The sequence below is a fragment of the Phycodurus eques genome, chromosome 2 (assembly GCF_024500275.1).
Source record: "Phycodurus eques isolate BA_2022a chromosome 2, UOR_Pequ_1.1, whole genome shotgun sequence".
Classification (NCBI taxonomy): Eukaryota; Metazoa; Chordata; class Actinopteri; order Syngnathiformes; family Syngnathidae; genus Phycodurus; species Phycodurus eques.
Genome location: NC_084526.1, coordinates 13,731,591 through 13,753,313, shown reverse-complemented (window position 1 = coordinate 13,753,313; position 21,723 = coordinate 13,731,591). Strand labels below are relative to the sequence as shown.

General features: G+C 40.1%; 2 protein-coding genes across 7 annotated transcripts in view; one reads left to right on the top strand and one right to left on the bottom strand.

Moving 5' to 3' along the window:
- LOC133415486 (FERM domain-containing protein 5-like) overlaps positions 1-6,320 on the bottom strand; it is a 52,342-nt gene extending 46,022 nt beyond the window's left edge. Inside the window, exon 1 of the mRNA XM_061701602.1 lies at positions 6,076-6,320. Within this exon, the coding sequence (XP_061557586.1) occupies positions 6,076-6,177 (102 nt within the window). The 5' untranslated portion in view covers positions 6,178-6,320. The remainder of the gene's footprint in view (positions 1-6,075) is intronic.
- A 2,868-nt stretch (positions 6,321-9,188) lies between these two features.
- LOC133397328 (alpha-protein kinase 3-like) overlaps positions 9,189-21,723 on the top strand; it is a 28,208-nt gene continuing 15,673 nt past the window's right edge. For 2 of the 6 annotated variants that reach the window (XR_009767594.1, XM_061668072.1), the window contains exons 1-7: positions 9,289-9,346; positions 9,994-10,132; positions 10,286-10,480; positions 18,918-19,064; positions 19,765-19,886; positions 20,564-20,681; positions 20,818-21,694. Coding sequence is in view for 5 of the 6 variants with exons in the window: in XM_061668072.1 (XP_061524056.1) it covers positions 9,295-9,346; positions 9,994-10,132; positions 10,286-10,480; positions 18,918-19,064; positions 19,765-19,886; positions 20,564-20,681; positions 20,818-21,694 (1,650 nt within the window). In the remaining variant the exon portion in view is untranslated. The other 4 variants (XM_061668082.1, XM_061668091.1, XM_061668099.1 and 1 more) reach the window with 4 other exon arrangements.

Here is a 21,723-nt window from a genome sequence, read left to right as displayed (position 1 = left end):
TGAATTCATCCATCCATCCATCCATTTTCTGAGCCGCTTCTCCTCACTAGGGTCGCGGGCGTGCTGGAGCCTATCCCAGCTGTCATCGGGCAGGAAGCGGGGTACACCCTGTCCTGGTTGCCAGCCAATCGCAGGGCACATACAAACAAACAACCATTCACACTCACATTCACACCTACGGGCAATTTAGAGTCTCCAATTAATGCATGTTTTTTGGGATGTGGGAGGAAACCGGAGTGCCCGGAGAAAACCCACGCAGGCACGGGGAGAACATGCAAACGCCACACAGGCGGGAACGGGGATGGAACCCGGGTCCTCAGAACTGTGAGGTTGACGCTCTAACCAGTAGGCCACCGTGCCGCCGCTCCTGAATTCATGTTATGGGTTTTTTCCTATGGAGACCTGACTTTTGGTCCTCACGAGGTGGATTCTCGAATCCCTGAACACACACACACATACACAGACACACACATGCACACACGCAGTACACAGTACAAGAGCTTAAAATCCCTTTGTGACGTTTTGGGCTATAAAACACCTCAACAATCGCGACAGGAGTGCCTCACAGTACACGGTAGTGATTAGGCTCACCTGTGCGAAAACACCTCCAGTTTGGTGATTAAATATCAGCTGCACGACCCTGCAGGGATCATGAAAAACACATGAGGACTATGCCTGAGCTGCAGGTTCAACACTGCCCTTTTCCAAGTTCACGTCACAAGTGGCAGAGAACCACTAACCAGCACCTCACATACTCCTCTGATGCCTTTGGTTCACACGCACACACAGACAAAAAACCTACTTGCACCTCTCCTCGCCTAATCAAACGTTTCAAGTCAAGAGAGTGCGGACAAGAGGACATATTTCTCCTGTGAGGAGAATTCTCTTGCTGGTAAAAAGCGGCAGTGCATTTTCAAGAGGTGAAAGGTTGTGTTTCGAATAGCAACACATCAACAGAGGGCTAAGGGGCATCCATTTCTGGACTCCTTTTGGAGCGCTCCCACTAAACCATCATCACACAAATGTAACTGCTCCCATATCGGACATTCAGCAGGGCGATTTAGTTCACACATTTAACCACAATCTCATTATGCCCTACCGAATATGACAGGAAGATGACCTCATGTTTCACAATGAAACCCTCCGAGTCTCAGCACAAAACAATGTGCCATAAACCATAAAAAATTTTTTCCAACAGAAAAATATGAAAATAGCAAATATAGATTTGAGTGTAATACAAAACACTCACATCTAAAATCCTCTTTCCCTACTGAAATACTGTATATCTAAATGCCATTAATCCGGGACATAATTAAATCTGTGTTTTTTTTTAAACCACATTTTTTTGTTTCAATTCAATGGCCATTGTGCTGCTCCCTCTAGTCAGTTTAGCCACCTGGGGCTAGTATAACAAAGATATACAGCTATACATGTAGACGTTTCAGGTCCTCAGTAAGACGCAGTAATGTGAGTTGTTTTTGGCAGAGGATAAAGAATATATGTTTGTGAGTATTACTATATTATCTGTCTAGTGGTGTTGCGCCACAATTTGTGTTCAAATATTTGCTGCTTAAATTGTTACAAGATCATGACAGCGATGCAATTTATTCTCCATTCTATCGCTTCTTGCTTTGTTTGCTGGCGTTAAGATAAGCAGACTTTAGGCAAAGCTATGTGGCTGTCTGAAATACACGCCGTGTAATTCTCTCTGTTTTATATTTAGTTTGACAGTAAACTTCAACAGCTTGAAGCCTCTTTTTTGTAGGATTATGGGTCTCTCATATTTCAAGACACCAACTGTAATGTGTCCCAGTGTTGCCATCATAAAACTTTGAATACCTGTACAGCCTCGGGTACGATTGTAAGTAGCATTTTAACATTTAAAAAAAGCCATTTAACATGAATATGAATCTGTAAAAACAATAAAGCAGTCCATCTTAACTTTAAAGATTGAGATACAATGCAAAGTTAAGAGCCCTCTATGAGCATTAAGCACACACTTGCTGTTTTTTTCCTCATCATGTGTGGGATATGTCACATTTTAGAAGTCTGTTAACACGTTACAAGTAAGTAGGCATATACTGTGCTGAAAATGATGCACCAAGGAGCAGTCATAAACAAATCCTGCGAAGAGCAAACGACATCACTGCCTTTCTTCAAATACTCCGGTGAGACCCCTGAGGTTTGGCTTGGACACCAGTCCTTGCCTGACTGGATGGTTTTGGAAGCAAGTTTATGCTAAATTTAGGCATTATCATTAATTTAGTGCCGAGGTGAAGGCGGCCCAGAAAAAAGGAGCAGATTCTTGCTGCTTGTGTGACACCCCCCCCCCCCCTCTCCCCTCCCCACACACACACACACACAATCTTACAACAAAAGAAAGTGGATTTAGAAATAAGGGCATTTCCAGAAACCGGAAGAATTGGCATTTTAAAATCATTTTTAAAAAAAAAAGATGAAGTGTATCACCTTCCTGCCAGGATCTGAAACAGTGCCAAGTGACTGAGCCACTCTCTTAAAATCAGTATGTAATTCATTTCTGGGTTAATGTTATTTCATCATGAATTTGGTTGCACGTGGAAAGTATATCAATTTACAGCATAGGACGTGACTGTACAAATTCCCACACTGGTGAAAAGAGCTGAGCACATTATGTTGAACTATGGACTGGCCTTTTGAAATCGCTCACTTTGATGTGCGATTTTTCATGTCCAGCAGTGCTGACTGCATTAGGGGCAGGGCTGGCTGTGCCCCACAAATCATCCATGTTTTGTTTATTAAAATGTATATGTTATTTTCATTTTTATTTTTTTTAATGTATGTCAAGCGAAGCTCCATTTTTGATGGAATAAAAAAATGGAATTATTTAAGTTCCCCCTATATTTAAGCACAGTGTTAATATTCAAATTGATGCAATGGTCATAAAGGTGGTACTTAGAGAGCTCAGTTTGATTTATAATATTTATTAGTATTATTTATTATTCATAATATTCCTGTTGGAGGAGAATTGAGATCTGTTTGTCACTAATTGCTGCAATTGGTGCGTTTAATGCCCACTTATGACATATTGGCATTTCACCACTTAATGTGGTTCCATTCGTAATGGTTGAAATTCATCATTATTCCCTGATGATGAGTATCCTGTGTAGCCCATGTGTGCACTAATTGAACTAAATGAGCCACAATTAGCACATTTTATTCTGGGCCACATCTCCAAGGTGTAACGCAGACGTCATGTTTAATCAGAACAGCAAAAAAATGTTAACACTTTTTTAAACTATCAATAGATGAAGCCTTTTATGGAAATGCTGCAGCCTTTTGTAAACAACTGCACCAGTTTGGTAATGTAATGACGCCCACTGTGTAAAATTGCACTTTTTCAATTTTTTTCCCATTATGGAAATAACTGAATATGTACAGAGAAATGAAATATTTCTTCCCTGCTGTCCTCTGTTGTTGAATCAGCAAGTTTTAATGTTCAAACTTAACATCTTGATTGGGTGAAGCAGCCTCTCAATGCTAGCTTTCTTCCAAATGGTTCTTTTCAAGTCTTGTACTATTGTTCCTCATAACAAGCTGTTACTATAAACGAATGCTGGAGACAGTATGTAAAGATACAGTATGTTGGAGTACTACTGCCGATATACAGGGTTCACCCCACGCAGGAAGCAACTGTGAGGCAGCTTTGCCACTGTATACCACCGTCCTGCCAACCTAGAATATGTTATTTCTATTTACATTATTTTCTATGAGAAGAAAGTGAATCATTTGATTTTCAGGGGGTTTTCTTTGCGTGGAATTTCCTGTACAACCATCATTTCCTTCACACGTGTTGATAAACTGAGGGATGAGTAGGAAAATAACTCAAGGTGACTTCAAATCAGCCTTTCAAGAGTCCCTAGAGTAACAGGCACTTGGAGTTGTCAGTGGTTGAAAGGCTTTTGCTTTGCCGTCACGTTAGATGTTAGAAATAAGCGTTTGGCCATGGTCTTGTGTGCTGGCATCATCTCTAATTCAGCATAGAAGCCGAATCTCTCAACAAGCGAGGAAGCTCCAAACACCTCCATGACGAAGCCCCGCTAAAGTCACGTGACTTAAAACACACAGCAGATAAGACACTCACATGACTTCTCCTCGCGGCGGCACGGTGGCCGACATCGGAAAAAGTCTGGCTGCTAAATATGACCAATACAAATAATTCAATATATGTTGCGCACACAGATTAAATTAAATATTAAATATACTGTGGCACGTCTTCATTCACGTCAATACGCTATTGATTTTCGCTGATGTGTCAAGCGCAAGGAGTAAGGAGGAATGCTTTAAACTAAGGCCTGAATAAGTGAGTGTGTTTGCGCTGGTTTCAGTGTTGTGCCATTAGTCGCTGTTAACAAAACGCAGAAGCCTCTTCAGAAACATTAAAAAGGGAGGAAAATGCATTCACAACAGAATAACTCGATCAAGCACCACGCCACAACAAATTACGATTTAATCCGCTGCATGGGTCACCGTCCTTTTTGAAACTGAGAGCTACTTCTTGGGTATGGATTAACGCAAAGGACTACCAGTTTGAGACACGTCTGCAATGTGTCTTTGATATTTTTCAGAACAGGTCTACGGGCTACTCATGTGCTCCTTGGGGGCTACCTTGTGGCCCCGGGCACCATGTTGGCCACCCTTTTGATCTAGCCTCAAATGTGTCACATCAATGACACACAACAATGAATTAAATCCTACTAGGAACCGAAAATAGTCTTCGCTGTCAAGTGAACACTGCCAACGTTCAGTAATTAAATTCATTCATTGCTCAGCAATGCAGGACTTTAAAAAGTGTATTAAAGTTATAAAGTTACAAGAATAAAGTCATAATGTTAAAATAATTATTCTGAGAAAAAAAAACTAGTAATGTTGCGAAGAGTAATGCTGAATACTAGAAAAAATATTTCCAAGACAAAAAAGGAATATGACAATAATGTCATTTTTTTAAATAAAAATACACTTGCAATATTACAACAATAAAGTCATATTCTCCAAAAAATAAAGTGCTATTTTTAAAATAAAGTTGCTATATCACAACTGTAAAATCACATTTTCAAGAAAGATGTTATCCTATTACGAGAACAGAGTGGTCATTTTAATGAGTGATCACAACATTGTGAGACCAGCCATGTAAGAATTGAGCAAAACCATTAAATAATTGTAAAATCATAACTTTATTAATATAAAAGTGAAATTTTCTTTTTGTTTTGGCAGCATGTGTAGTTAGCAGATCCACCTCACACTTTTTTTGGGGGGGGGGGCCTCAGGCCTTCCTGTGTGCAAGGTTGCATGTTCTCCCTGTGCTTGTGTGGATTTTCTCTGCATACTTCAGATACCACCCACAAAATATGCATGTTAGGTTAATTGAGGACTAAATTATCCAAAACTGCGAATGTGAGTGCGAATTGGTTGTTTGTCTCTAAATGGGAGGGAGAACATGCCAACACCACGCGTCTTAGAACTGTGAGGCAGACGTGTTCGCCACTACATCTCCGTGCTGTGCACGTGACAGCCATTACAAGTCATATAAAAGTAACCAAACATGATTCATATAGCTACACCTCAGTGAGTGGGGATCAATTGCAAACAAATTGTATCGGCATATGTGTTGCAGTCCAAACAGATTTGTGGCCAATACACAAAAACGTAAAAAAAAAAAAAAAAAAAAAGGAAAAAAAAAGAAATAATCCCCTTAATCCTGCATGATAATCCCGTTTATAAAAAAAAAAAAAAAAAGCGTGTTTGTCTCATCCCGTTTGAGCAGCACTGACATGTTCCAATTAAGATGGAAACGGTTTTGTTGCATGCGGTTGTCAGTTTTGCCAGTGTCCAGCATTCCTGCAGAACTGGTGATGGGATGCCCACACCGGTGATGTCATTGACCACCCATCCCCAATCATCCTCTGACTGACATTCTGAGCCCCCCTCCCCAAAAATTGTTTTTTTTAAATCCCATTCAAGTCAATGAAATGCGTCAAGTGCTGGCCATGCCTTGTTGAAGTCAAGGACGTGTTGCTGCCTCATGACTGCACTGACCTGGATGGTGCAGGTGTACTCGGAGTCGTCCAGCAGCCGCACGGTGCAGTTGCACTCCCGGTCCAGACTCCGGATGCTGCTACTCATCAGTCTGCTCAGCATCTTCCCAGCGGTCTGCGAACCGGACCGGGGAGGACGACGCCAGGCGCATGCATGCGAGTTAACGACGCGCCCGCACCGTGCTCCAACACCTGGTCGGCGGGGGCGACCGTGAACGGCGCCGCAGATGGAGCATCTCCGACTGACTGAGGAGCACCGGAGATTGGATCCACGTCCAAGTGTCACCTCTTTTTTTTTTTTCTCTCTCCCACCACACCGTCCCCTCCTCCTCACCACGCTGCGATTGAATGGCGCCTTTGCAGCGGCCAATCGGAGAGCTCCCGTTAGGAAACCAGTCGTGACTATAAAGCCACATGCATGCCAGTAATAACAATAACAACACATATTTCGGTGTGTGCTTTCAGGAGTGAGCCGACACCCAAACATCTAAATGCACACGTGACGTCTCAGAACTCGCTGATGAGTTATTTGGGTAAGGCATTAAACAATAACATGTAATGCATGCCCATAAATTAAAGTGCTATGTCAAGTTTGCTGCAGTGGATCACTATTAGGGATTCCCTACACCATTTTTTTTTTCAGGCCGAGTACGAGTACAAGTGCTTACCTTTGATTACTCACTGATACGGAGTACCGATACTTAATAATCCATTACATCGTGCATGGATGAAAAGGTGTTTTATTCGAACACGAAATAAACTTTTCTTGAAAATGCTTTACGGAATAACAACTTGTCATTAATGACATTTTAAAATCCAGTTGCATTTTTTATTTTTTTATTTCACTTGAATGCTGCTTGTGACAAAAGGCATTTCAGGTTTGTGGTGTTTCACTCCGAACGCCATGGGACACTATGTAAAAGAAGTGCATACAATTGATAAGAGATAAAGAATGTCCAGTCCGGTGGACATAAACAGATAGGAATATATGAATGCCATGTTACCTCTGTGTGTTAACTACAAAATAAAGTGAATAAAAAGACATAAAAGACTGCTTCTTGACAATACTGCACGTTATAAAATAAAACTATGACAGGACAACTGCAGTAATACTTTACCACACCATTGCTTCCTTCTCTTCCTCGACATGCCGCAACGCTCGCCCGCCACAGCTTCGTGACGAGGATGGAGTGGAGCGGGCCATCTCCATCGTTTATTTTCCATTTTGGCTAAAAGTGTTGTCTTCCTTATAGTGTTGGTGCGTTATCGGACCCTTTTTTACGAGCACCGAGTACTATATAGATGTACAGTATTGGCACTGATACTGATATCGGTGCATGCCTATTAATAATGTGTAGACTATCATACTGTAAATTGACTGATAGGTACATGCTTCATTCTCATTTGTACAGTGAGTGCAAGTTTGAGACGTACAATATTGGCTTTTTATGGGTATTGACTCTTGTCAATACCCATAATAGTAGCCCATAAAGCGTTAATAATTGACTAACGTAAAAGGTTGTGCAGTCCAAGTTCAACACACAAAATATTAAAAGAAAACAAATACATACTATGTAACATCAGTTTGTAAAATTATTCAAATGTATACTGTTTGTGTACTGTATCAATTGCACAGGATCAGTCCCTGACCATAAGATCAATGGTAACCACATTTAACAGTACAAATGCAGTGGAATTCTGGCAACACAGGTGAATAAATTGTAATGTATAATTGTCCAAGTACTGTTAAAATTCTGCACTATGTAATGATATAGTGTATTATATTATAGCATCGTTGTTTATTGTATGTACACGCTCATCAATATTATAAATATTGTTTTTTTAATCCATCCATTTTCTGTAGCTGAAGCCTATTCCTGTGCATGACTGGAGCGTTGTCACTGCTCTTGGCCAATGTGACAACAGGCAACGTGATTAAATACATTATGGGCTGGTAATAATAGCAGGCGATTTAAATATGTCATTCCGGACCGTGCCGAGAGCAAGCTAGTCGTGAGATCTACATCAAACTTCATAGAAAAAAAAAACTAGATTTTGGTGGACCTCTGATAAATCCAAGTTCAGGAAATCTTGCACAGCAAAATTTAAAGAAGATGGCGGCTGGTCATCTGGATTTAGTAACATACCTGCGGACAGCAAACAGATAAAATATTACCACAAACTATCTGAATGAAATATACCTCGACAGAAAAATAATTAACATGATACACATTTGATGAGCTCAACTAAAAATCAGACTAAGTAATCACAAAAATAATTTTAGCCCCAAATAATTTTCAAAATTATGTTTTCCCTCATAAATTTTGTGGCGTCTGCTTTAAGATATTACTTCTTCATATTCAACGACTTGAATACCTTCTACTGCAGATTTGAAAAGGACACTTTCACAACATTTGCACAATCAACATTGTCCCATTATCGCACTACCTGTCACTTTAAACTGCATACACTCCTTGAAGTCTCGGCGCCCTTTGCACAATGGTCATTGGACTGGACTATTGCTATATTAGTCATTCAAACTGCTCTAAGTGCTAGAGGACTCTGCATCTTTTTGCATAATTGTAAAAAAAAAAAAAAAAAAAAAATGTACCGGCATTACCAGATAACTAGCAACCCTTTATTGCTGAGTGACTGTTTTTCTCAATGTCTTTATGTCTCAAAAAGTGTTCTCTGTCAATTGACTGTCTGTTGTCGTACTACAGCGGCTCCAACTACCGGAGACAAATTCCTCGTGTGTTTATTGGACATACTTGGCAAGTAAAGATGATTCTGATTATGATTCTGATTCATATGTTTGTGGAGGAAGGACTAAACTAAACAAAGCATGTGCAGGGTGAATGAAGTGATTCTTAACTTGTTCCTGATTGGAGCAATTGCAAGTGTTACAAGTGAGTTTTCTTTCAACTGTCTCCTGTCTCCCTACACGACTGAAATCTAACGTAGCGTATAAATCACGTTGAGGCTCGCCTCGCGCGTATTATTTGCATTGTGGCGACATCTAGAGGCCGTTGAGTACATCGCAACGCGGCACATGCGTCTTCATCTGACGCCCCGCCTCTGTCGCACTCCGATTGGCCGGCCCACTTCCTGTTTCGTCACTCCTCCAACGTGTTTGTTCACAAAAACAAATCTAGCAACTACAATCGTCGGTCGAGCGCTTTAAAAGACGCCGTTCAGGTAAATTAATGCAACATGTAATATGGTTATTGTCGTGGGTGTATGCAGTTTGCGCTTTAAAAGACGCCGTTCAGGTAAATTCCTCGACTTTGTATTATGTTTATTGCCAAGACTCAGTAAATGTGTAGGTTGACAAACTAGTTTCGTGGTGAACTACTTGCCAAGTCGATGTATTTAAAATTTTGACGTCTGCACTATGTTAAACGTGCACAAACTACGATGAATTAAGCATGTGAGTATATTGTATATTTTTTGGGCCGCTGAAATTGCACATTCGAGAAACGATAAGAACTGAAAACATCCCGATGTTTTTCTTTAAATTTAAAAACAATTTAGTGACTGAATCGGAACATCTGCAGCTGAAAAAAAAAGTATTTATTGATTTAAATTTCTTTTATTTTAACTTAATGTAAATGCAACTAAATAATGCAACTACAATGTCAGAAGTAGGTAGTTCTACACCACTTCAAACTGCATACACCCACGACAATAACCATATTACATGTTGCATTAAAATTTCAATGACCCTGTCAATGAAAACTGAGCATTACTAGACATTCATACTTTTGCAATGCGGCAATTGTTTGTTTTGGAGCTCATTAGATTGTGCAGGTGTAGTCTACCTAATGTTATGGTTATTACAACACAATCAGTGACACATATTTAAAATTGCTCCAGTATACTTTGTCATTATTCGACCGTTATTATCCTGTGACTGCAGATATGGGTCACAGGTGCATTGACTGGTTTCGTAAGGGTCTGCGGCTGCACGACAACCCGGCGCTGATGGCCGCTCTAACGGACTGCAAGGAACTCTACCTGCCTTCATCCTGGATCCACATCTCCACGACAAGACACAGGTGGGCATCAACCGCTGGAGGCTCCTCCTGGGGTCGCTCAATGACTTGGATTGCAGCCTCAGAAAATTCAACTCCAGGTTGACACTCATAGCAATATCATCATGATCATGCTAAAGTACATTATTGTCGCTAAGGTGTTTACTTTTCTTTTAGGCTGTTTGTCATGAGAGGAAAGCCAGAAGACATTTTCCCCCAACTGTTCAGCAATTGGAAAATAACCAAGCTGACATATGATTTTGACACAGGGCCTTACAGCGTGTCCCGAGACCAGAAGGTGGCTGCTCTAGCCAAAGAACATAGTGTGGAAGTCCTCTACAAAGTGTCCCACACGCTTTATGACATTGACAGGTAATTATTATTATTATTATTATTATTTTGTTCTTATAATTAAACAAAGAGAAATAATCATTCCGATTTTAAATTGTCTTTCCAAGACCCTACTGTGGAAAATATTTCTGTGGATTAGATGTCTGATCAGTGTTATATTAGAAATTGGGGAAAACTACAGTTACTGTAAGTCTGTAATTCGATGAACAAAGGGGAAACACATTTAATATACTGTATATTCACCGCTCACAGAGTAAAATATTTCATCATTTACTATTTTTATAATTTGGAAGATTTAGTTTAACAGCTAACAAATACCCAAAATTCACCCACCCCAACAAATAAGAACAATATAATGTACTGTACTGCATTACACGAGAAACAACGAAAATGATTGTTAATACAGAAATTAGGTAGGACTTGGCCTTATAAAACAATTTCCAGTGTTCAATTTATCTGTATCATTGTTTTTGTCTGAGTTTGTTGTCACATTTCTGTGGGGCCAATTATACATTACTCGTGCACTCACTGTAGTATTCTCGCCACGCTGCACTATTTGCATATCTGTTGTTGACCAATACTGGCCACTCAAGCCAGAGTAGCATCTGCTCCATTTGCACACTGATTGAGGAGTATCTGTAACATTTGCACAACCAACATTGTCCCATTATCGCACTACCTGTCACTTTAAACTGCATACACTCCTTGAAGTCTCGGCGCCCTTTGCACAATGGTCATTGCAACGGAATATTGCAATATTAGTCATTTGAAATGCTCTAAGTGCTAGAGGACTCTGCATCTTTTGCATAATTGTCAAAAAAAAAAATTTTTTTACCGGCATTACCAGATAACTAGCAACCCTTTACTGCTCAGTGACTGTTCTTTTTTTTGTCAATGTCTTTCTGTCTCAAAAGCGTTCTCTGTCAATTGACTGTCTGTTGTCGTACTAGAGCGGCTCCAACTACCGGAGACAAATTCCTCGTGTGTTTTTTGGACATACTTGGCAAATAAAGATGATTCTGATTCATATGTTTGTGGAGGAAGGACTAAACTAAACTAAGCATGTGCAGGGTGAATGAAGTGATTCTTAACTTGTTCCTGATTGGAGCAACTGCAAGTGTTACAAGTGAAGTGAGGAAAAAAATGAACTTAAATTATTTTAGCAAATGGCTGCATTTAAGGGGGTCTAAACACTTTCCGTACCCACTGTATGGGACAGGTGACCCCTGTGAGAAAAGAGAGGCTTTAGGAGCATTGGGAAAGGGAGTTATGTGACAAGTTAGCCTCAGAAGTGGGATCCATAGTTGTGAGGCCATCCATGGTCAGATGGAAGGACTCTTGGGAACAGAGACACCTGTGAGAAAGGTGCTATAAGAAGCATTAGATTTGGGAGTTTTGTGACAAATTGGTGCCAGAAGGCCAGCTCTTTAGTTGGGAGGCCTTTTCATGTTCGTGTTCATATCATGTTTTCTTTTATTCTCTCCATACTCTGTTTGTGTCCACATTTGTATTAAGAGATTTACATACTTTTTACCATGTTCAATAAGGAGGTGAATATCTTTACGTGGGCAAGTAAGTGCATTTCATGATGGTCAATTGACTCGTTTTAAAACCCCGAAGCTTCTCAAAAGTACCACAAGAGGACACCGTAACTCTACTGAGCTAACTCGAATCTCAATGAACTGAATATCAGTGGCTGACAGTGTGTTTCGGAACTGGGCCTTCAGTGACCTTATCCACCTCTTAAAAACACCATCACCTCGCACAATAATGTGCAAGAATGCTATAGAACTATGTGTGGCATTAAAGAAGCCATACGGTAGTTGCATTTTCATGTATTTGAGGATGAATACCATTATTACTACAGCAAGAAACTTATCTTCCAATACATCACCTCCAAACAACACCAAAAGCTTCATTGAGGTTGTAGTCTATACATTACATTATAGCAGTTCACAATCAACAACCGTTAGTTGACCAAGCCTCTTAAAGTCGAGTTTTTCTTGAAAAGTGCACCTGAAAATATTATTTTAATCATGTCTGACATCTTCCTCCCCTGTAAAATCAATCTTACCCGCTTCCAGTGAAGTTGGGACGTTGTGTAAAATGTAAATTAAGACAATACAATGATTTTCAAATCCTTTACAAATTATATTCAATTGAATACACTACAAAGACAAGATATTTAATGTTCAAACTGATGAATGTGTTTTTCTGCAAATATTCTCTCATTTCGAATGTGATGCCTGCAACATGTTCCCAAAACGGGACAGGGCCAACAAAAGACTGTGAAAGTTGAGGAATGCTTAAAACCCACCTGTTTGGAACATTCCACAGGTAAATTGGGAATTTGAAAGTCATGGTTGGGTATAAATGGAGCATCCCCGAAAGGCTCAGTTGTTCACAAGCAAGCAATGGGTGAGGTTCCTCACTTTGTGAACAACTGCATAAGCACACACTCCAACAGTTTAAGAACAACTTTTGTCAATGTACAATTGCAAGGAATTGAGGGATTTCATCATCTACGGTCATATGAAAAGATTCTGAGAATCTGGATAAATCTCTGCACTGACGCAGCAAGGCCGAAAACCAACATTAAATACTCATGACCTTCGAGCTCTCATGCGGCACTGTATTAAAAACTGGCATCATTGTGTCAAGGATATTGTCTCGTTGGCTCAGGAACAAAAATAATCCCAAAAAGCCCCGGTTATTCAAGAATTTTTGGGGGTTTAAAAGAAAAATGATATATACAATACAATAAAAGGCCACTCTGAAATGTGGAGTTTTATCACACAGCACAATGCCCCAGATATCGCAAGTTCTGAAGGAGCACATTCCACAGGCCACAACAACTATGCAAAGGAGATGTGTTGGCAAATGGTGGTCACACCAAATACTGAATGGTTTTCTGATCCCCCAGACCCTCACAATACAGCTAAATTTCAGAGTGGCCTTTTATTGTGTGTTTGTGTTTTCATTTCAGAGTGGCCTTTTATTGTGTCCAGCCTAAGGCACACCTGTGTGATAATGATGCTGTCTAATCAGCGTCTTGATATTATCTCGACAAAGGAGAAATGCGCACTAACACAGATTTAGACAGATTTGTGAACAATATTTGAGGGGAAATGGCCTTCTGTGTATGTAGAATTTTTTTGTAATCTTTGAGTCCAGCTCACGTAAAATGGGAGCAAAAACAAAAGTGTTACATTTATATTTTTGTCCAGTCCATGTGTCGTCGTCGTCGTCCCCCCTCCCCCCCCCTCAAAATCAATTCAACATTCGCACATTTTTACTATTCGCAGTTCGCCCCAGACACTGACCCCCGTGAATAGCAGGAGTCCACTGAATGCCCTGGACTGGTTCGAATAAAAAAAAAAAAAAATATTATTAAAAAAATGAACTCATGCTATTCAGACTTTTATGAGTTAAGTGAGCAGCCACATTTCCAGTAGCTGTGACTTTTATTGATTATTTGTAAAGGGCTTGTTCACCCACTGGCTGTAAAATTAGGTTACAACTTACAAGCCTAGCAAGTTGTACCAGTGTCAGAAAGGTAGGTGCAATGGTGTAGAAAGTCTGTAGACTTCTGTTGCTTTTTTTAACCACAGTGAGGCAATCATTAGGACTGTGCAGGCATCCCTTGTGTGTGTGTGTGTGTGTGTGTGCGCGCGTGCGCGTGCCTGTGTGCATGTATGCGTGCGTCAGCTGGCCCGGCAAGTCAAGCGTTCTCCCGTTGCCGTTTCCTTGGACCTGACACGGGTGTGAATTTCCAGAAGATGATGTAACAGCCTTGACGGATGCACAAAGCTGAGCTCCGTTTCCATAGCGACTCATCAAACACTCAAGCTGTGTGTGTGCATGTGAGTGGCCGTCTTCCTCTTCCTGCTTTTTGCTCTCCCCGTTTATCTGCGTCGACACCTCACAATTGCAAACATTTGGGAGTGTAGCTCTGAAACAGCCCGGATCAGCAGGACAGCGTGTCCCCAGGCAGCTGCTGTTTCGTGTATGGCAGACATTTGGGATTAGTGTACCCCTCTGCTTTCTTAACATCATTACTCACAGGGGGGGGGGGGGGGGTGGGGGAATTCCAAGTGCCTGTTAGACACCACTGTTTTAAAGCTTATTGAATAAAGTGTAATTAATTAATTATTAAAAATCGAATTATTTAATTAAATTAAAGTGTATGAATGCATTTGCAAACAAGCTAGTCCATCACACTGATTCAGTTAAAGTTGCATTAAGAGAGGGGAGTCAATCGTCCAACACAAGGATAAATTGGACCGCTTAAATCATACAGAAAACTGAAACCACGCTGACATTCGTTCTGTCTGACGTGTCAAGGTCAAAAGAGTTTAGTTTGCTGCAGGTTGACACTTGATATATGCAGTTAGTGTTAAGATGTTTGTGATTGTTTCAGTGTGTTGTTAACATATTTCCTACGGGCAACATTCTTACAGATCTAGAAAGCACACGTCAAGGCCTTTGATATGAAGTATGACGAGATGTGGTTTGTTGCTGATTTTTGACCAGAAAAACATGTTCTTTTATAATTGTGTAATCATATAACTTTATGATTTATGACACCGTAGGTTTTTGTTTTTTTTTCCACAGTATAATATAAGATCTGGAAAACCCTTATCAAGACAATCAATACGAGGTATGGTTCTGTGTGGGTTGTTGCAAATTGATTTTTGACCTTGTTACGAGTAACATTTTCAAGTAAGAAAAACATGCTTTTTCTTTAATTGTGTCATCATCTCAAGATTAATTGACAATATGATTGACAACATATCTGGAAAGCCCTTATCAAGGCCTTGAATATAAGCCATGGCTCTATGTGGTTTGATTTTTTTCCTTTGTGAACCTTTACCGAGGGCCAATCGAAAAAGAGTCTTTTGATACATTTTGGTCATCATCATATTGCGCAGGTACCTGTACCTCATAAAGTGGCCATGGCGTGTCCACCAAAATGTAGAGATAATGTGACCTTTGCACACATCCCAAACAACAGTCCCTGCAAACGTGGTCTTGTCTGTCATCTCCCCTTTAAATCTGCTCCGCTAAGCCACAGTGGGATTTGGAGCGAGGGCTATACATAGTAGATCATGAGGCAACAACCATGTGATATAGAAATTGTGAGCTCTATTGAGAGAAACATGGAAAAATACACTTAACGTCCCCATCGACTAGGGTTTCTGGGGAGTCCCTATAATGATGATTGATGTTAAAACATGTTCAAGTACTCAATTCATTGGATTTTTTTTCTCTCATTTGAACGCTTCATTCACAAGATCACAGCTTTTATTAAACGTCCACTCAGATTGCTGAAATGTCATTCCTATGTTGCACACAGCCACTACGGGGGATATTGCATGGAATTTTGGAAGATCATCGCGCCTACTCAGCCAGTGTTTCCCAAACTTTGAGCAAAGACACCCATTTTAGTTTTGTCTTGGGACTCCAATTTCCTCCCACACCCAAAAAAAACAAACATCCATGTTGGGTAAATAAAGATTCTATCAGGGGTGTCAAACTCATTTTTGTTGCGGGCCACCTTGTAGGTACGGTTTCCCGGAGAGGGCCGTTATGACTGCAAAACCATATAAATGTTTCATCACCTCATCATAGTATTGCATCACAATGGACGGATGATGGATAACTAGTTGAAATCAGAAGTCAAGCATAATAGTTTGTTCAACCATTGTTCATGTTACTGTAAAAGGGGATTTAGTATCTCATGAACTCTTGCAATATCTCAACGTTATTATTTATTACATATGATGATTTGAAATTTCAGTACAGATTTTAAATAGACCCATGGAAGTTGGCACAAATACTACTGTACTGCCCTTGATATTGCCTGGTGCCCAGTTCAGTGTGTACTCTGCCTCTCGCCTAAAGTCAGCTGGGATCGGCTCCAGCACACCCGCAACCCTGGTGAGAATAAGCATAAAATATGCAAACACAATCCTTAATAAATCAATATTTAAAATGTTGAACTATTTAACATAAAATGAATCATGAAGCTGCATGGCTCGTCTGGTTGGTCTGTAAAGTATATCTGTTATCACACACTCTCCTGGTCTCTTAGTCGTTTTCTCATTTTGAGTTGTACAGGCAGGTGAGCCAAGGTGATGAAATATTTGCGACTTGGAAATGCATACCCTCGGTAAAATAAATAAATAAAATTTAAAAAATCCAACATGTCGATAAAGCATGGCTTGTGCAACATATAAATGGGCACGAAGTCTTTGGCAATGTTTACTTCGATTGACTCTGTAATTGCCTTCAAACAGAATCCTTTCTTGTCATACAAAAAACAATGGAAAATGATTCCGCTCATGTTGTCTGTTAATTCATTAATTGGGCAACATTGACTGTGTTCTCTCTATGCACCCATGCTTTTTTTTTTAAGCAAACAAAAAGTATATATATATCCTTTTTCACTCAAAAAGTTTTTTTTTTTAGAGAGAGAAAAAAATCTGCCTGAGCAAATACACTCTTAATTCCCCAAAATAAATTGAGGAAGCATATTTGCTTGGTATCTGGGGATTGCTATGTATCGCTGCAAAAAAAGCCAGATGATATCCCATGGGATAGATTGTGGTACTCTACCCTTGTTTAGAAACGGTGGGGGGGGGTCACGTTACATCTATAATGTTTCCACACTCTGGGGACTTTGATCCATCAGTACACACCCTGTCCGAAATATCCTGACCATGATGAGGTAACTGTGCTCATAAAATAAAGTGGCAGCTGTTTGCCACAGCGTGAACCACTCACTGTCATTTTAGTGTCAGTTATTATATTTTAGTAGTGAGGGCTCGTCATTGAAGTCCAGAAAATGATGTTAAATATGTCCTAGGTCATCATTTGTGACTCCTTGTGAGCTGGGCCATAAAGTGTATTATTGTACTTATTATTTTAAAATAGTCACATTCATATGCATGTCAAATTTTGAGAGCTTCTGTCCACTGACTTGGATTGTTGGCCCAAAAGAAATGAAAATGACTGAGCAGAGTTTATGCTGGCATGTGACAATGGTAAGTTTACAAGGATATCGCACAACTTCATTTAGAACACACACACACACACACACACACACACATGGCCGAGGGAGAAAGGGAGACTTTGATTCATCATGTAGTGTGTGCATGTCCAAAAAGAGTGTGTGTGTCAAGATGAGAAGCATGCAGTCATTAGTGAGTTGTGCCCTTCTAGGGCTGTTCTATTTCCACTTTTCTTTCCTTTGGGATACAAAATGATTGTCGGTGGACAATGAAACCTTCGCAGTGGCCTTGCCCATGATGATGATTACGCACTTGTGTTCTACTGTATACTGTACTGTGCTGAACTTCCATACCTTGTGTAAACCAACAACTAAGAGAAAGTTCAGCTCATATTGTCTAAAATCTACCGACCCAGGTAAGCTAATCGATCCCAGACTCAAATAAATCTTAGATTTACATTTTTTAAAAAGAGCAGATGTTTTTTTAATTCATTACTGACCATAATGGTTGAAGCCTGTTGTTACTGCATTGTTAATCTTTTTTTTTTTAAATCATCTTAATTTCTTTCACAAAATACTTTTCTTTTAAAGTAATTTCATCCACTCTGTACTTTATTGAATTCTCTGTTTAAAAATTGTTGTGTTGCTTTCCATTGCAAACATTTTGTTTTCCTTTTTAATCAGGAAAAATAAATAAATACATAAAAAATATATATATATATTGAATAGAAACCTGGTATCTACAAAAAACCTCTCAATATACATGTTACATGAAAACTATCCATCCGTTCTCTGTACCTACTTATCCTTCAGGTTACGGGCACATCAGCATATTTGCTCATTGTTTTAGAGAAATTATTTCCTTATAGTGAGGTATGTAGCATCCATTTTAGGCAACCAAATATGGTTCCATAGCTTCTAAAGACATACAATAAACATAGAATGCTTACAAATGCTATTGTTCTATTTTGGGAGCCACCAAATATGTGATGACCTTTACTTGACTTCCACGCTTAAATCATTCTTTCCTCTTCAGATCAGTGTATCTTACTTCAGTGTTGACGTGCTTTTTGGCCACCCAGTGCTTCCTATTGTACACAATCAGTGTGCAGACAGGTTGGGGGAGGGGGGAGTGTGATGCACTCTTGTGCCTATTTGAGGGCCCCACTAAAAATAGTACAGTAGCAGCCTGTGTACACGCATGCTCTTGTTTGATTGGAAATCACAGCGCCTCAAGTCAGAGCTGTGGGGCATCTGTCAAAGAGTAACATCACCTCATCCACGGTGAGTGCACTGCATTAAGGATATTTGCACATATCACTGAGTTTACGTTATATAATATTATGATGGCCTCAGTTAGCATGTGTGTTATTCTCTTGCAGTCGCCATCTACAGTAGCTTGAAGGAATTTAAATACAATTTTTTTTTTTTTTTTTTTTCTTTGAGAACTTTTGCATACTTTCAAATGGGTTCACGGCGGACAACGTCACGCTCCCAATCGGCCAATGGAAGAGCCGGCCAAGGGAACGGAATTGTTGGCAATAGCCGGCCTGGAGGCTGCAGCTACATTTCCAACGTCAGGCCAGAGAACAGGTACAGTGTGATGGTGACATTGTGCACTTTACATCAGTTCAGGGAGACATGGGCCACTTATTTGTCTTGCACATTAGTCCCCACAAACACCAGGATAAGCGGTGTTGAAGATGGATGGATATATGGAGAGGTTTGGCATGTGATCATATCATTTTTGTTCAATGAAAAGTTTTTTAAAATTAATTTTGTATTATTATTTGAAACAAAGACATTTTGTTTTCCCTTTTGTTGTGTTTTGGATGAGAACAACAACACCATAAACCTAAAAAAATAGTGTAGGTCCATCAGATTATGCAGTAGAGATAAAAACTTGCTTCCATCTACACATTGTTGGATATCGTTTCACTCCAATCGGCAAGCATAAATATACAGAATGAGGAATTTATTTTCACAATTTCAATTTTATGGTCCTTGCCTGGTCCACTTGCATTGGGGCCACGTGGGACTGTGATCCACCAGATCGAGTAGATAATACTGCAGTGAAAAAAATGCCATTGTGTAAATTTGTACTGCGCAATACTGTCACCCACAGAATGGAGTGGAAAGTATTAGCAGGTGTGTTCTCATCATATATTCTCATCATACATGTCAGATGGATATGTTGAGGATTGCTCCGCCTTGGTGGACGTCTGAGCTCTGCTAAGTGCCATTCTACAGTAGTGAATGTATTTAAAATTTTACAATACATCTCTCTGTGCAGGAGCACACTGTGCAGCGTGATAGCTCAACTGACACAGGAAACACAGCCCACCTTTGTGACCACTCTCAAGTCCAGAGCTGTGTCAGAGAACTGCAACGTTAAGTTCTTCTGTGTGGTGACTGGTGAGCGTCTCCATCGATTTGTCAAGTGTGACATCTTGGGACAAAAACACACCTCCAATATGTCAGATCTTAACATTATTCACATGTGAAAACCTTTCTCTGTACTGTTTTCAAGGACCTTACTGTTTTACTTTAGACTAGACTACTTGATATTTTACTATCAACACTATTTATGTGCTATTTGGAGCTGTACATACATTTTTCGATGAATATAGACTGTATATTAAAATGATCCATCCAACCATGTTCTGTAGGCCTACTGATTTTAATATACATTATTAATTAGTTAATATTTGTTATATTTTAATTACACAGAAAAAAATGCACACATTTTATAATGCCTGAAAAGTTGTGCTCAACTGAGGCTACATCTAGTGGCAATTGTTCTAAATATACTGCAAAATATACATACAACAAGTAAATGCAATAAATGTTTACAAGGAAACTCGTACAATGAATAAAGAAACAGAAAATAGCACAAATAAAATGCAGAAAATTTATTTTTGAATAATTAAAATTAATAAAATAAAATGAAAGTTAATTGAATTTAATCGCTACTATTTTAGTGACTTCATGTTGTAGTATTCCGTGTCTAGATTTTCAAAATTATATTCAGAATATAAGGTAACATACCTTACATTATACTAACTTTTTAAATATTCTTTCGTGTCTTTCAGGTTATCCTATCCCTCAACTTACTTGGTATAAGGATGATAAACAGTTGGACAGATTCTGCGGCCTTCCTAAATATGAAATATTTCGCAACGGCCAAAACCATTCCCTGCATATTTACGAGTATGTATACTGTATGTATTGAAGTATTAAATAAGATATTAACAACATCGATATGCCATCTGTTTAGTTTATCTGAATCGGGCCCCATTTCCCAATTTCAATCTTGTCAAAATGTTTAATGGTCTTCTCCTTGCAGTTGTACTCTGGAGGACGCAGCCATCTACCAGGCATCGGCCAGTAACAGCAAAGGTATCGTGTCGTGCTCGGGGGTTCTGGAGGTGGGCGGAATGAACGAGTACAAGATCCACCAGCGCTACTTTGCCAAGCTCAAGCAGAAAGCGGAGGGCCGAGGCAAAGAGGCTGACGGCAAGGAGAACCAGGTGCCGTTTCGTACCATCAGCCCGGAACGCTCGCAGAGGAAGCGGCGCTCCACCATGGAGGCCTTCCTGCGTGCGCCCAGCTCCACAGAGAACAAGGTCACTGAGGAGTTAATTCCATCTGTTGGTGAGGATTCAAAGGTGAGGTTGGAGGAACCTGCAGAGGAACTGGTTGAGGAGAGGCCGACACCCTTGACTAAGACTTCTGCAAAAACAAATAATGAAAGCGGAGTTGGAGGTGGCATTGCCAAGACTCCCTTTGTCAAGAAAAAGATCAAGATTTGCCCCAGAGATGAAAGGACGCCTGAGGAGATGAGACAGGCCAGCGCGGAGGAGCTCATGGAAGTGGAACGTTGCAGAAAGATGGCAGAACATCAAAACCGAGCACCTTTTGGAAAATTGTCCAGGAAAAAAAGTTCAGAGGCGCTTCGTTCTCCAGAGGGAGTGAGGAAAGACAAGGAAAGTAACCGCAAACGTGATGAGAAAGTGTTTGAGAAAAATCCTCGCATGTCCACCAGACTTCCGAGTGCCCCAGAAACTCAAAGGCCCTCAAGCCGAGTGATGCAGCACATGGCTGACTCTGGAGCAGTGGATGGGATCCTCCAGAGCAGGGCTGCGTTACCAGAGCAGACCTCAGATCAGTCACCACAACAAGAAACGAAAGTGAGGCAAAGGAACACGTCCGTTCATTGTGAGGTGAGCTTTTGTTTTCTTCTCCCATGAGC